Source organism: Pteropus alecto, unplaced genomic scaffold (genome assembly GCF_000325575.1).
Source record: "Pteropus alecto unplaced genomic scaffold, ASM32557v1 scaffold65, whole genome shotgun sequence".
Taxonomy (NCBI): Eukaryota; Metazoa; Chordata; class Mammalia; order Chiroptera; family Pteropodidae; genus Pteropus; species Pteropus alecto.
Genome location: NW_006439191.1, coordinates 285419 through 300190, shown reverse-complemented (window position 1 = coordinate 300190; position 14772 = coordinate 285419). Strand labels below are relative to the sequence as shown.

The 14772-nt window shown below is 50.1% G+C and overlaps 1 protein-coding gene across 1 annotated transcript in view; it reads left to right on the top strand.

Moving 5' to 3' along the window:
• Positions 1–8575: 8575 nt before the first annotated feature.
• Positions 8576–14772, top strand: part of CNIH3 (cornichon family AMPA receptor auxiliary protein 3) — a 31292-nt gene continuing 25095 nt past the window's right edge. Inside the window, exon 1 of the mRNA XM_015592744.2 lies at positions 8576–8739. Within this exon, the coding sequence (XP_015448230.2) occupies positions 8576–8739 (164 nt within the window). The remainder of the gene's footprint in view (positions 8740–14772) is intronic.

Genomic DNA, 14772 nt, shown 5'->3' with positions numbered 1-14772 from the left:
GAAGAGCGATGGCTTCGTTCTGTTTACTGTCGTATCTAGTGACATAGGAGGAAGAACAGTAATAGCTTGCTGCTGGCGCTCAGTCGATATTTCTTCAGTAAGTTAATGACTAACGCTAAGTTTCTGACCCTTCTGTAATCTACATCTTTGTTGGGAATACTGGGATAATCAATAATCTTTTCGCTTTGTTATTTCAATCGTGTCCATGACCTAGCACAAGACTTGTGTATTTTAGTACTAACATTTACTACTGAACATCAGATATGTATTTTACAATCAAACCAAACTCTGTGTTCATCATGGACAGTGTCATCATGGACAGTGTCTCTGACCCACACTGTCTCCTCTCCTATTTCTTTGTGCCCCTGCCTTCTGCCCTCTTTGTCATTTGTATTTGTGTTTCAACCTCGTTAATATCTTCCGTCAGCCAATTCTGGTTCCTTCCACCCGAGAGGTGGCGTAGGGGGTGGCGAAGCATAAAGGCTCCTGCTGCCTCTGCCCCGATTAGCTGTGCAGCCCTCGGCGTGACTGCACAGTGCAGGTAGTAAGCACAGCCCCCTCCTCGTAGGCGTCGGAAGGAAATGAGATAAATACACGCGCATCTAGCTCACGCACACTCCGCACATAGGAAATGGTGGTCTTACCATTACCCTGACCCTTAGCTGCCGCCTAAAACTCCTTATGACACCCCTGAGCACCCACCCTTGGTGCTGAAGCAGGCTGGCCTCGTCCTTGGCTGGCAGTGTTCCCCTCAGCGGCCCCTCCCATTTTCTTAGGTGTCATTGATGTTTGGTCAGCGTCATAAGGCGGGGTGGCCTGGGCCTCCTCCCTTCTGTGTCTCTCATTCCGAGCGGGCTTCTGAGTTCCAGTTCCCAAGCTGGCGCGTGCGTCAAGGACGGCGGGGAGGGGTTAATGGGTTTAGTTGGCACCACCACCTTCTGGGAACCGTACCTTCCAAGAAATTTCTTGGAACTCATCTCCTAAACACCCCAGAACGCGAAGCATCTCGGCGGTTGACTGTTGTTAAACCACCTCCTCAGCTTTCTCGGGAGGAAGGAAGGGAATTGCAAAGTGGATCCATTTTTAGCTCTGTAATTATCAGAAAATGTGTCCTTCGGGTAATTGTCTGAACTGCAGGATTCTTGTGTCAACTTGTGCTTATGATTCATTTTTTATGGCAAGAGCCACTTGCTTCTCAAGCTGCTCTTCCTCCTGGAGCATGTCGCCGGCTCTGCGGGTCGCCGTAAAGGACAGGTTTGGGGGCGGGGAACACTGTAGAAAACAGTTGGGTCGATGGCTGCGTTCAGGCGCAAAAAGGGTCCTCGTGAGGAGAAGACTGACCAAGGGCCTCCTGTTACGTCTCCAAGTTCAGGGAATGGTTAGAGGAAATGAACTTGAACGGCCAAGATCGGTCCGACAGGGAAGAGTAAATTTCTTTATAAGCCATGGTGGTTGGTTGGCCTCGGGGAGCTATGAAATATTTACCTCCCTTAAATCAAGTGAGCCAACCTCATGGCTGAGGTGGTTTCGAGTTAGACCGAGCCTGCCGGAGAGGGGGCACCGAGCTGCATAGTTTGGGATGTCCCTTCTGGCTTGACCATTCTGTGATTGTCCAGTTCACCCCCGATTTCCCCGAGAGTGTGCCCTGTCTTACTGCAGGTTTCCTGACATTCATGGGTGTAAAAAGCTCCGGTGGACGGGTAATTTTCACTCTCTCCATTGAGCAGCACGTGGGGTGCGGAAGAGGAGGATGAGCAGGTGGATGGGCGCGGCCGGGGCGTTGAATTCACTGGGAGGTGTAAGGGCTTGTCGGGGGAGGTGGGTGCTCCAAGTTTAATTCTGGAAAGCAAACTGCACTGATCAGGCCAAAAGTGTTACCACGCGAGGCCACCTGTGCCCTTTCTCTTTCATGCTTATCAGAGCCACCCCTCTGTCCTAGCTAGGGGAGGTGTCATGGTGTGAAGTGCAGCTCAATGGTGTGAACCCCGAATCCACATAGAAACCACATGATGTGGTTCCGAAAGCGGGGTCGGAGGAGATGGGGAGCGGGTAAGGATCTGCTGATACTACAAATTTACAAGTAGTTTCAAACCCTGTCCCAATTTCTTTGACCTAAGAGGAGGCTGCTAAATGCATTTATCTACCAGAACCCGGAGAAAGACCCAGGCCACTTTGGAGAACAATATTTGTCATGCGAATATTAAAATGCTTGGAAGAATGGTGAAGAAGGGTATCTTTTCTCGAATTACTGGCGCTCCCGGCCTCAAGGGGCTGATTCGATTTCCAGTGTCTTTCTCTCATAACGTGTTTCTTCCGTGCGCCTCCGGAGGGAATGGTGTATTTTACTTGAGAGACATAATCCAGTGAAAAGGGACACAGAAACTCGGAGGCGGACGTGTGGAATGCCTGAGACGAACCAGCCCTGACTCAGAAGTTTTCCAGATCAGAAGTCTCTCCGTGGCTCGGGGGATTTCTAAAGCGTGGCAATGGTGATGGCTGCTTGGGTTTCTTGAGTGACTGCTATGTGCATTAACTCTGCTAATCCTCACGACCACTCTATGAAGTAGTCACGATTAATAATAGCCCCATTTAACAGATGAGGACACCAAGGCTTGGCGAGGTTAAGTATTTATCCCGGAGTCTCGCGTGTTATAAGTTGGTAAGGCTGGGGTTCTGAGGCAAGCCTCTCCGAACAGAGTCTGCATTTGAATCAACCACCCTGCAGGGGAAATCGTCGGTTCTCTCTGAAACGTGCCCCAGAAGGACCAACCGCTACAGCAAGATCGCTCAGCTATTTTAAAGGGAAGATTTGAACGCTGAGAGCCACACAGGGCCTCAGGGACCCTCTGATACGCTTGGCTCGCCGTAATGGGTCCGAGTGGATTCCTTTAAGGCTCTTTTCTGATTCTATTTAACTTCTTGGTAGGATAGTTCACCCCTGGAGGGAATGTTTGAAGAAAAGTAAAACTCTCCTGGAACAGAACTTGCAACTAGTTCAGAAACCGTGTCTCATGTATAATTTATTTCCAGACGCTTTCTGTGGCAAACTCCTTGTCAGTCGGAGCGAAAGGGGGAACATTTTACTCGCTCTATAAATAGTGGGGCTGTCATGGGGTTTCCAAACCAGAGGCCGGGGGGGGGGCCTGGAGCAAGAACCCTGGCCGCGCTTTGCTCCCAGGAACACAGTAGGACAAGCAGAGGACTTCACAACAGCCCCCTAGCATATGGGCTCGGCCTTTCATTCGAATCTGGGGAGCTGGTTGGCCTCATCCTTATTAACTATGATAATGGAGTTTAAACCAGTTAACAACAACCCCTATTTACATTTCTCACGAATCTGTGGGTCATCTGGCTGGTTCCAATGACCTTGGCTGGGCTTGCGTGGAGGAGAGCGTGTTCTGCTCTTGGCTGGGGCTCATTCACGTGTCTGGCCGTCAGCGGACCATTGGCGAGTCTAGGATGGCCTCGGCTGAGATGGTTGGTTCCGTTCCACGTCTCGTCCTGCAGTGACTAGTCCCGGCTTGATCTCACGATGTCATAGAGAAGCAAGAGAAGAGTGGAAACGCACAAGCATCTTGTAAAGCTTTGTTTTCCAGCAAATTTGCTAGCGCCCCATCGGCTAAAGCAAGGCCTATGGCCAAGCCCAGGGCACCGTGGGGTGGACTACAGAGTTCAAGGCAAAGGACATGGATCCAGGGGGCCATTAATTGGCACCATAAATGCCATCGATCTACCATTTATCCATAGGAAGGGGATTAAGATTCAGGGGTTGAGACAATAACCTCACAACTGTGAGAATGGCTGTCATGAAAAAGACCAGAGATCAGTGCTGGCGAGGATGTGGAGAACAGGGAAGCCTTGGCGGGAATGTAAGTTGGTACAGCGCTTGTGGAACACCGTATAGAGGTTCCTCAAACAATTAAAAATAAAACTACCGTATGATCTGAGTATATATCCAAAGGATATGAAAAAAAATACTATGTCGAAAAGGTATCTACACTGCCACGTTCATAGCACTGTTATTTACAATAGTTATTTACAAGACATGGAAGCAACCTAAATGTTCAATGACAGATGAATAGATGAAGAAATTGTAGTGTGTGTGTGTGTGTGTGTGTGTGTGTGTGTGTGTGTCTGTCTGTCTCTGTGTATCTATCTATCTATCATCAATCAGTCTATTTACAATTGAATATTATTCAGCCATAAAAAAGGACATCCTGCCCTTCGTGACTTCGTGGATGGACCTCGAGGGCATCATGCTAAGCGAAATAAGTCAGACAAAGACAGATACCGTGCATCTCACTTATATGTAGAATCGAACACCAACAGCGACAACAACAAAGCAAACTCAGAGAAAAAAGAGATCAGATCTGTGGTTATCAGAGGCGGGGAGTGGGGGAAGAGGGAATTGGATGAAGGTGGTCCCAAGGTGCAAGCTTCCGGTTACCAGATATTAAGCAGTAGGACTGAAACGTGCGCCGCCGTGACCGCAGGCGTACCTCGTTTCGTGCGCTTTGCTTTGCTGTGCTTCTCCGATGTCGTGTTTTTCACAAGTTGAAAGCAAGACCCTCCACCAGCAAGAAGAATTACGACTTGCTTTATTGGAATGCTTGCTTTATTGCCGTGTTCTGGAGCTGAACCCACAGTGTCTCTGAGGTCCGCCTGTGCAGTACACTGCTATGTGGTTTATTTGAAAGTTGTTAAGAGAGTACATCTTAAGAGTTCTCATCACAAGAAAAAAAAAAAAACCTTTCTTTCTTTTTGTATCTGTATAAGAAATTGGATGTTAACTAAGCTCACTGTGGTAACCATTTCACAATACACGAAAGTCACATCATTATGCCGTACACCTCAAACTCACGCAGTGCTGTCGATAATATCTCAACGAAACCAAAGAAAAGTTTTAGGGGTTAGAAATTTTGCAGATTTTTTTTCTGGAATGGTAACATAGACTCTTAGATGTAGGTGTTACATCTTTACTGCAGCATTTACAGCACTGAATTATTGTCTCTTTGGATGCCTGCCTCTCCGATTAGTTTGAGAGTTCAGCGTAGGAAGAATGTCTTCTTATCTTGGAATCTCCAGTTTAACACAATGTACGACACAAGGTTGATGTCCAGTCGACGGTCGGGACGTGAAATGCTAGAGCTGGAATGGAACTTAGAGGTCATCTAGCCAGATCCCTCATTTTCAGATGGAGAAATTGAGACCTGGAGGGCTAAGTGGGAAGGTGACATCACAGCCATTGCACCCTGGGCTGCTCAGCCGGCTTGCCACAGTGCCCTCCTCAGAGCCCAAGGTCGCAAAGCTGGACGGAGCTCGACTGAGCTGTCATTTCCCTGGGGGCAGGGACCATACCCTCCTGGCTCACTGGTGTATCTATTAGGGCTACACACAGAGAGGAAATAACGTTCTCCCCAGCCCTGCTCTGGATCAGGGGCCATTTCACTGTACATAGCATTGACTATGCGGGAATTTTGTCTTCCCGCTCAGGGCACAGACCCTCACCAATCTGGCATCTGATAGGCCTGGGGTAAGGCTGCACACCTTTATATTCTGTAACGTGGGTGGGCCTTGTCTAAGCAGTCGAAGGCTTCAATAGAACAAAGGATGACCTCTCCCGGGCAAGAAGGAATTCTGCAGCAGGTGGTCTTTGGTCTGTAGCTGCAATACTGGTTCCTCCTGGGTCTCCGGCCTGTTGGCCGCCCTGCAGAACTTGGATTTATCAATCCGCTACGGTTACATGAGTCCATTTAAAAAATAAATCTCTCTACCTCTGTCTCGATCTCTGTCTCTGTATTTATATCTAGAGATAGATACACGCGCACATCCTGTTGGCTCTGTTTCTCTGGAGAACCCCACCTTAATCCTGGGGAGTCCAGATTCAGCAGGTTTGTGGAAGGGCCCAAGGATGGCTGTGTAGCTAAGTCTTCACGGCATCTCTGAGTGGGGTGAAATGATCTGCCCTCCCCAGGTGGTAACTACCTGGCTCGAGGCCGCCCAGTCAGGGGTCGAGTTCCAGAGCCTTGCGTGCTCGTTCGCTCGCGCGCGCGCTCTCTCTCTCTCTCTCTCTCTCTGTCCTTTGCTGCTTCCATTTGCTTTTATCTATAGGAGCTGGCAATTTTCCTTTTACAGAGATTCTTGCCCCTACACTAGGGGCCAGTCTCTGCAGGCCACTAACCAAGAATGAGGATCACTCGGATTCCCCTGCAGTCTGTGCAGACAGTGTGGACCGAGAAGAGGCCGGTCAGCGTACTGCATTCATCAGCAGAGCAGGTTCTCGCAGCCTGAACTTCTAAGCAATAAAGACTATGGACTCTCGGCGGTTCTACTATGAGAAGTCACCAAATCGTTGAGCGTTCTGACAGAAGTAATTTGGTTTTCTGTAACACCTTTCTTCTCTCATTAATGGAGAAAGGAACCTCAGGCATTGCAGGGCATGGGTGGCAGGAAGGTGTACTGGATGTGGGTTCAGCTGTGAGCACAGGACGCGAGGGAGATCGTTCTGATGGGGGAGCCCGCCAGGCCAAGCTGTGTAGGGGGGCCTGCCTCCCAGGGTCATCTGGGGACCCAGGCTCCTCCTGCCTTTGGAGCTCTGCCGTCACAAGGGCGTTCTCCTGTCCCCCCGATCTGCGAGGGCGTCATACCCGGACGTCCTTTCAAGTAGCAGGATGGAGGAGGGAAGAGGAAACGGGCCACCTCCATGAAAAACATGATCCAGAATTCGTACCCACCACTTTAGCTTAACTTATCGACCAGACATTAGGCACATGGCCACCACCTGCCTTTGGAGCTCTGCCGTCACAAGGGCGTTCTCCTGTCCCCCCGATCTGCGAGGGCGTCATACCCAGACGTCCTTTCAAGTAGCAGAATGGAGGAGGGAAGAGGAAATGGGCCACCTCCATGAAAAACATGATCCAGAATTCGTACCCACCACTTTAGCTTAACTTATCGTCCAGACCTTAGGCACATGGCCACCAGGTGTGTTTGTGTGTGTGTGCGTGCGTGCGTGCGTGTGCGCTCTGTGATGTGTCGGTTGTGAAGACGTGCTCCGTCCAGCTTAAAAGCGATCTTGTTTCTTCTCTAAATTCCTGCCGGAGGGTCTCTCAAAGCCACCATCACATGACAACCCTGTATTATAGTCGCTTGTACGTGCATCTTACACGTTTGTATTCCTGAAAGCAAGGATCGCGTCCGCCTCATTTCAGTATCCGTTACGTGGCCTAGCGTGGCGTGTGACGCTTCATGTTAATTAGCGAAATGGCTTCGTGCACGTGAGCCCGGCGACTGTGTAACGGCTTGGACTATTGTTTTCACAGCGCGTGAGGCGGAGTTCGCGCTGCTGGGCCTGGGCTCAAGGCAAGCGGGGGAGACCAAAGCAAGGCCAGGGACAGGTGTGACATGGTTTCATCTCACCAGAGCATCCCTCACTGCCCAGTGTGCGTGCGTGGCAGTGGTTGCAGAGCGCTGGTTCTTAACCTTGGCCTCGCACTGGACTCGCCTGGGGAGCTTAAAAAATGCTGTTCCTGGTGGGTCCCAGCCCCGGAGTTTCTGATTTCATTGTTCTGGTTTGCAGCCAGGACACTGGGGTTTGCGACGCCCCCCACCCCCATCCTCGGGGATTCCTGTGTGCAGCAAAGCTGCAAATCACCACGTCGGAGGGGGAGCCGGGCTTCAGCAGCGCCGGTGGGGAGGCCTTTTCACTTTATCAGTCTTCCAGGGTATGGTTTAGAGAGCCGTAATTTTCTAAATGGTAGCAGAGTGAAAGCAATGATTTGCCAGCAGGCGCCCAAGTGGACTGGAGGGGTGAGTCCCTAACTTCCTCCTTATGCGGAGCTGGTCAGCCCAGCGGGAAGACTCCTTGGAAGTAATCTGCGGGACAGCTTGCTTTTCTCGGTGGGAGCTTTACTTCCAGATGCTCCCGTTTTTTCAAAATGTGATGAGAAGTAAAATAAACCTGTTTTTCAGCCCTCCGAATGCTCACCCTTCCAGATACTCATTCTCGCCCTTTTCCAAATGGCTGAAAAAGCAAGAAACAATTCTGGGTTATGTTTCTAGGCCACGAAATGTGCCAATGTTACCAAATCCTAATAGCCTCTTGTTCCCTGTAGCGTTCCCCGGTCTCTGCCTCTCTCTGAAGTTAAAAGAGGGCACTGGTCTGCTCCAGGCAGGGCCAACGGAGAGAGCCTGCGACTCCAGAGAGAGAAGTCGCTGGCCTCGCAGCTCGGGCTGAATTGATTCCTGTGCTCCTGAGACATCTCCCCAGAGATGAGCTGTGTCGCTGCACTATCATGCCGGCTCCGTTTGCAACTCACATGGGATTTGTTATTCTTGAAGCAGTTTGGGGCATGGGTCCTCCTCCCGTGCAGAGTGTCGCTGGCTCTGAGTCCTAAGCTGTCTCTATGGCACAGACAATCACGGAGAGTTTTGTTTCATTAGGATAAGACCAGGCAATAGACAAGAAAATGCACTAAATACGTTAAATGTGCTGTGTAAATGCCAAGTGCCGTTATTATAAAGGGACAGAAAAGCCATACTGTTCCCTTTCTGTATCTGCCCAATGGGCAGAGCCACGATGGCGCTCCGGGGGGGCGGTGGTCACCGATTGCAGCACAGGGAGGTGGGCGGAGAACACGCAGCAACAGCAGCTCTGCTGTGGACGCCTCTTAGCAGTGGCGTCGCTGCTGTCACCGCTCAGCGCATCAGCACGAAGCGGTTGCCAGTGCCACTGGCGTCCCGGTGGGAACCAAATGAAGGAGGCCCTTACGCACGGTTCCTCTCCTAGGGGATCGCATCCGCACGATGCACTGGGGAAGCGACAAACAGTACATCCGCGAGGTTCTGTGTAACCCTGTTCGCCTTAGCGAGACTTTGACACACGCCACTGTGGTGCCGATTTAAACGCCTTCTGATAGCGGTGATGCCAGCGGCTAAGAGCAACTAAGAGCGGTGGACACTGGGGTGCTTCAAGTTATGGATAAAGTATTTCAAGCATAAATATTCTGGGCTTTAAAAGGACAGCAATGTGGGAGGGGAAAGGCAGAGGTATGATAATCTGTAAAACGTTCGTTTTCTTCGGTAGATTATAAAGCTGATGAGGGCAGGCTTGGTGTATCTTGTTCTCTGCTCAGCACCTTGTGAAGAAAACAGCACATACTCAGTAATGCTTTGCTGACCGAATGAATGAATGAATGAATGCGTGGGCCAAGCTCTATGATGGCTGCTGGGTGCTTCACCCACAGTGTTGCATGTATTCGTACAGCAGCTCTGTGCAGTGGAGATGAGGAGCTGAGACTTGAGGGTGTGTATCACCTGCCCAGGTCACTCAGGTGCTACGTGCTGGGTCTGGATCCAAATCTACTCTGACTCCCAGCCCCTACCCTTTCTAGTAGTCCTTATGTTTCCATGCACTAAGGATAAAAAACATGTTTCCCAACACTTCCCAGAATGGTTCTACACCTTTGGGACTTCCAGAGCAACTTGGACACCACCCTCTGACACCCCAGCGTTTATCCACTCACGTGACCCACTGTCGGCCGCATGCATATGTGTGCCATGCTTGTCTCTAGTCTGACTACCCTCCCTTCTCAACCAGTTCTCATCCTCCAAGTCAAAAGGCTAAGATTTTGACTAAAGGCACCATCTCGATGTAAGAGACTGTTGGGAAACTGATGCTTGAGAGAGCCTTCGGAAGACCCCGCACCCCCTAACGCGGCCCCCTTGGGATGCGTTAGCCTGCTACAGCCACATGACAAAGTGCCACAGACTGGGTGGCTTAGACATCAGAATTTGTGTCTTTGTAGTTCTGGAGGCTACAAGTCCCAGATCAAGGTGTCAGCAGGGTTGGTTTCCCCCTGAGGCCTCTCTCCTCGGCTCGAAGATGGCCACCTTCTCGCTGTGTCCTCACATGGTCGTCCCTCTGTGTGTGTCTGTGTCCTAATTTCCTCCTCTTATAAGGATATCGGTCATATTGGATTAAGACCCATTCTGAAGACCTCATTCAACCTTAACTCCTGCTTTAAAGACCCTGTCTCCAAACACAGTCACCTTCTGGGGCACTGGGGGTTAGGACCGCAGCGTATGAAAAATGGGGGAGGGGTTCCACTTACCCGGAACAGGATCCAAGCCCCAGAGAAGAGTTTGTAAGGACACGATATCCCCTGGGTTAGGAGGAATGGTTGGCCTCACCTAGAATTCTGCTCCTCGGCAAATAACACGTCCCCTGGGTGTAGATTTTACCGTAATGTTCTCATCGTCCGCAAATGTCATCCGGTGAGAGAGAGGGCAAGACTTTGATTCTCTTTGTTGGATTTTATTGCATGTTTATCAGAATGAAAAGCAAACTTATTCTGAGGAAAGCCCGTGAGGAATCACTTATTTACAGTAGCTAAGATGCCGAAACCACCTTAAAGTCCATCCGAGGATGAATGGATAGAGGAAGCGTGGCATGGGCGCAGTGGGGTATCACTCGGCCACAAAAAAGAGTGAAGTCTTGCCTTTTACGGCAACGTAGATGGACCTTGGGGGCATCATGCCAAGTGAAATATGTCAGACAAAGAAAGAGATGCCGTATGATGTCACTTACGTGTGGAATCGAAAACCAAAACAAAACAAAACACCAAGCTTGTAGACACAGAGGACAGGCGGGCAGTTCCCGGAGGCCGGGGCTGGGGGTGAAATGGCCGAAGGGCGTCGAAAGCTCCAAATTCCTAGTTATGAAATAAACAAGTCATGAGGTGTGACGTACAGCCTGGCGACTGCACTTAATAACACTGTGTTGCATATTTGAAAGTTGCTAAGAGAGTAGATACTAAAAGTTCTCAAGAAAAAAATGCTGTCACTAAGTAGAATTGTGTAACTAAAAATTCTGTAACTAAGTAGAACTAGACTCGTGTTGAACATTTTGCAGGAGGTACAAATGTTGAATCTTCATGCCGTGTAACTGAAACTCATATAATGTTGTATGTCAATCGCATCTCAAGAAAGAAAAAGAGTCACGCCCATTATTTTCCAGGGGAGATGGACCAGATGAAGGGGACTGGGCCCTGCCTCTTCACGCTGCCACGTCCTTTGCAGGAAGCCACATGCAAAGCCAGTTCCCCCAAGCGCAGACAGTTAACTCAGCACATGTTAGACAAGGCATGGGCCATTCATCACTCTAATTAGCTCTGGGCCTGTCTCCCCAGCCGGCCCAAGGTCAGGGCCAAATCCATACATGCGATGTGAGCTTTTGCAGAAGTGCCCATTGCTGAGGTGGGCTGAAGTTATGTAATTATTGTAACTATTTTCATTTATAGGACATTCCTTCCTGGGAGATCCCAGGTGTGTCCCTGCCCAGAAGTTGTCACTTAGCGGCAGGACAGCATGACCCATCCTGGGGCTGGAGGAAGTAATGGCCAGCACTGCCCACGCATAGTGCTGTGCGGGCTGCACACACGAGTCATCATGTGCACAGCTCCGGGGAGGCTGATGCGAGGTGTCCCTCGGCAATGCGGGGTGAAGGAAGGGGGCTTGGCTTCTTTTTCTTTGCTGGAGGAGGTGAGCTCACCTAGACTTAGCAGATTTGTCCTTAGTGGCTTAGGAAAAGATTTTTCCATAACAACAATGTTTATTAAGTTATTGTGTATGACATAGAACATGCCGGACTTCGTGCGAAGTGCTCGAATGCACTTCGAAGCTCAATACTCACCCTGCGGTGCGGACGTCATTACGATGTGGGCGACCCTGTGGTCCCTTTCACTGATGAGGATAATGAGGGCACAGACTTTCATGATATTCCATAGTACACACAATTATTCAGTCATCTCCACACCTGCGGAAATTCTGCCTGTTCTTAGTTCCGTGTATTCGTCCCCTGTCAGTAACCCTGCAATAAACACCTGTGTGTGTTTATGTTCCAGGAGTGGGGTCGTGGGGTCGAAGAGTACACGAGTTTGTACTTTTCTAAAAATTGCCAGATTACTTTCACAAAAGGGTCGAAGCGATTCATAATATCCACCCCCCCACGTGGAGTAAGAGGTATCCGTCTCCCACATCGTTGTCACCCTGGCTACGTGGGAGTGGGGAGCCCGCGGGCTGGCCTGCCGCTCAGCCCCTGGTGCAGCCCGGGGCGGAGGCAGAGCTGAGTGGCAAGAAGTCATGGTCGTGGACCAGAGTTTCTCAGTCTTGGCAGACAGCGGGGCCTTACTTCTTGCTCACTGCCCTCCCCTCCTTCCTCGGCCCTGCCTGGGGCCCTCCCCTTGCCGGTCAGCGGAGACTTTGCTGGAAACGGAAGGTTTTCCCTCACCTAGCAGCCTCTCGCCTCCCCCCAGTCCTGGTCCTACAAGAACACAGTGGCTGACTTCACCCTCTGCAGAACGTCCCCTGCTGGTTGTCAGAGCCTTCGGCAGCTCACGGGACCCCACTGCCTGGGACAGAGGGCCGACCACCCGCGCCGACGTGCTGCACTGGGCAGCCAGGCCTCTTCATGACCAGAGACACACGGAAGTTCCAGGGATGTCCTTGTTCTGAGCAGGTGATGTCACTCACACCACGGAGGACACGGAGCATCCACTCTTCTGCCTGGAGCGCGGCCCCTTCTTAACGGTGTGACGCACACGCTGACGCCAGACCAGCAGCTCATGCCCTGATGCCACCGAAGGTGCACCTGTGAAGGTGTGTGGGGCCCGTCACGCCACAATCCAGCCTCTTCCATAGCATGATGGGCACACTGCTGTCCCAAAACTCCATTCTTGTCCCAAGAACTGGTTAGAGCTACTTGAAAGAGGTGGCCAGGCAGGCAGAGACACTGATGACAATAAGAAATCCCTGGCTGGCCACCGTCATTGCCAGGCCCACATAACTATTAGCCGTGATGTCTAACATTTGCAAAGTGCTCCTTTAGGGCACCGTTTTTCAAACTTGGCTGCACACTGGAATCCCTTGGGGAGTTTTAAGAAATACTGTTGCCTGGGTCCCGTCTCCAGAGATTCTGACTTAATTGGTTTGGCATAAATCCTGGGCGTCAGCATTTTTAAAATGTCCCCCACGGTGATTCTAAAGTGCAGCCCAGTTTGAGACCCTTTGCTAAGCAGATTCCATTATTCAACTTTATGAATGTATTTAAGCTGCCCTTTGTGGCCCGGCTGCTGTGGCTCAGCTGGTGGCTGACTTCCACCTTGGCCTTGCCCCTCCCCTTCCTAGTGCAGGGCCATGTGGGGTACGCAGACACCCGAAGTCTCCTGGCACCTCCAACAGTTGGAAAAAGCCTTTGACCAGCCCGGGTGGGTGGGTGCTTAGATGCCAAAGTGTTTCCAGCTCTGACATAAAATAGGGCAGTGGTTCCCACTCCGGGCTGGAACCTTCTTGGCAGCGCTCGTGAAATGCTGAGGCCCTGGCCGCACCCTCTGAGCTTCCGAGGCCGCAGTGAGGTTTGGACAAGGGAACGTGGGAAAAAATGGAGGGCGTGCGGGGAAACTGGAATGGAAGGGAAGGCCGAAGCAGCCGTGTGACGAACGTAGCAGGTCCTTGAATGACGTCATTTTCTTCGACTGCATCTCGTTATAACGTCGACGAGTTGTTCTAGGAACATAACTCTTGTTTATATCAATTAGCCTATGGTAGGATTGGTTTTATTATATGTCGTTTCTCTTAAAGTCACAGAGCCTATCGACCATGGTCAGCGAGGACCTACTGTAGAGTCTTCATCAAGATTCATCACTTGCCACGTTCGCTTTACCTGTCCTTCCCTCCCCCATGTATGGAGATCATTCACTTTTTTTTTTTTTTTACTGGACTGTTTAGTTGCCTACATAATGGTTCTTCACCCCAAAATACATTCTCTGACACAACCACAATACCATTATCTCACCCAAGGACGTTGTTATTATTACGTTATCGAATTACAGTTTCCAGTCATATTTTCCCAATAATGTTCTGTGTGTGTGTGTGTGTGTGTGTGTGTGTGTGTGTGTGTGTGTATTTAAATCCAGGATTTAATCAGGGACCACACATTGCACTTAGCTGTCATGTTTCCCATAATCTCCTTTAATTCGGAATAGTCTCTCTGCCTTTTTTTCGACATTGACCTTTTTGAATAGTCCCCAAAATGTTTTTTCTCTGTTGGCTAAAATATAATCTGTTTCTACTCAAATGTTGCCTTATCCATGAGTCTCCTCTAATCTACTGAACAGGAAATAATCTCCGCTTGCTCTGCTTTACTGCATTTTTTATGGTCTTCTTGCATAGTATTGTCTGCAAATCTGATTCCTTTACCTGGCTGCAGTTTGCCTGAGGGCCAAAGCTGTATCATCTTCAACCTTGAGTTCTCTGGGGCGCCTCTGCAGTCCTGGCACACACAAGGCGTGAGTGTTTATAAAACTGCGTTTTCTCCAAGGTGGGAAATGGAACAAACCCAGAGAAAAGTATTCTAAAAGACAAATAAATTAAGCACGATCCTAGGTATTACTAAATCGAGCTGTCCAGAGGCCAGTCTGTCATCATTAATTAACAACCATTTGTGAACCACCTACCGTCTATTTTTAAATAAAGCAGTATATTAAAAACATGAGGTAACGTTTCTTCATCTCTTGCTCGTCACCACTTCTGCGACCAGCTTAGGTCTTTGTCTGTTGACTCTGAGGGACGGAGGCTTCCTTGCTGTGTTCTCTAAAACCAGACACCGATTTTTGCTGATCTGTCTGGCGAAACTGCCAGATCGTTCGTTTTTGCTAGCCCTGCTGCGGCGTGTGCCACTCCCGCGCCCCTACGCCTTCGAGGGCGCCTCCCCACGCA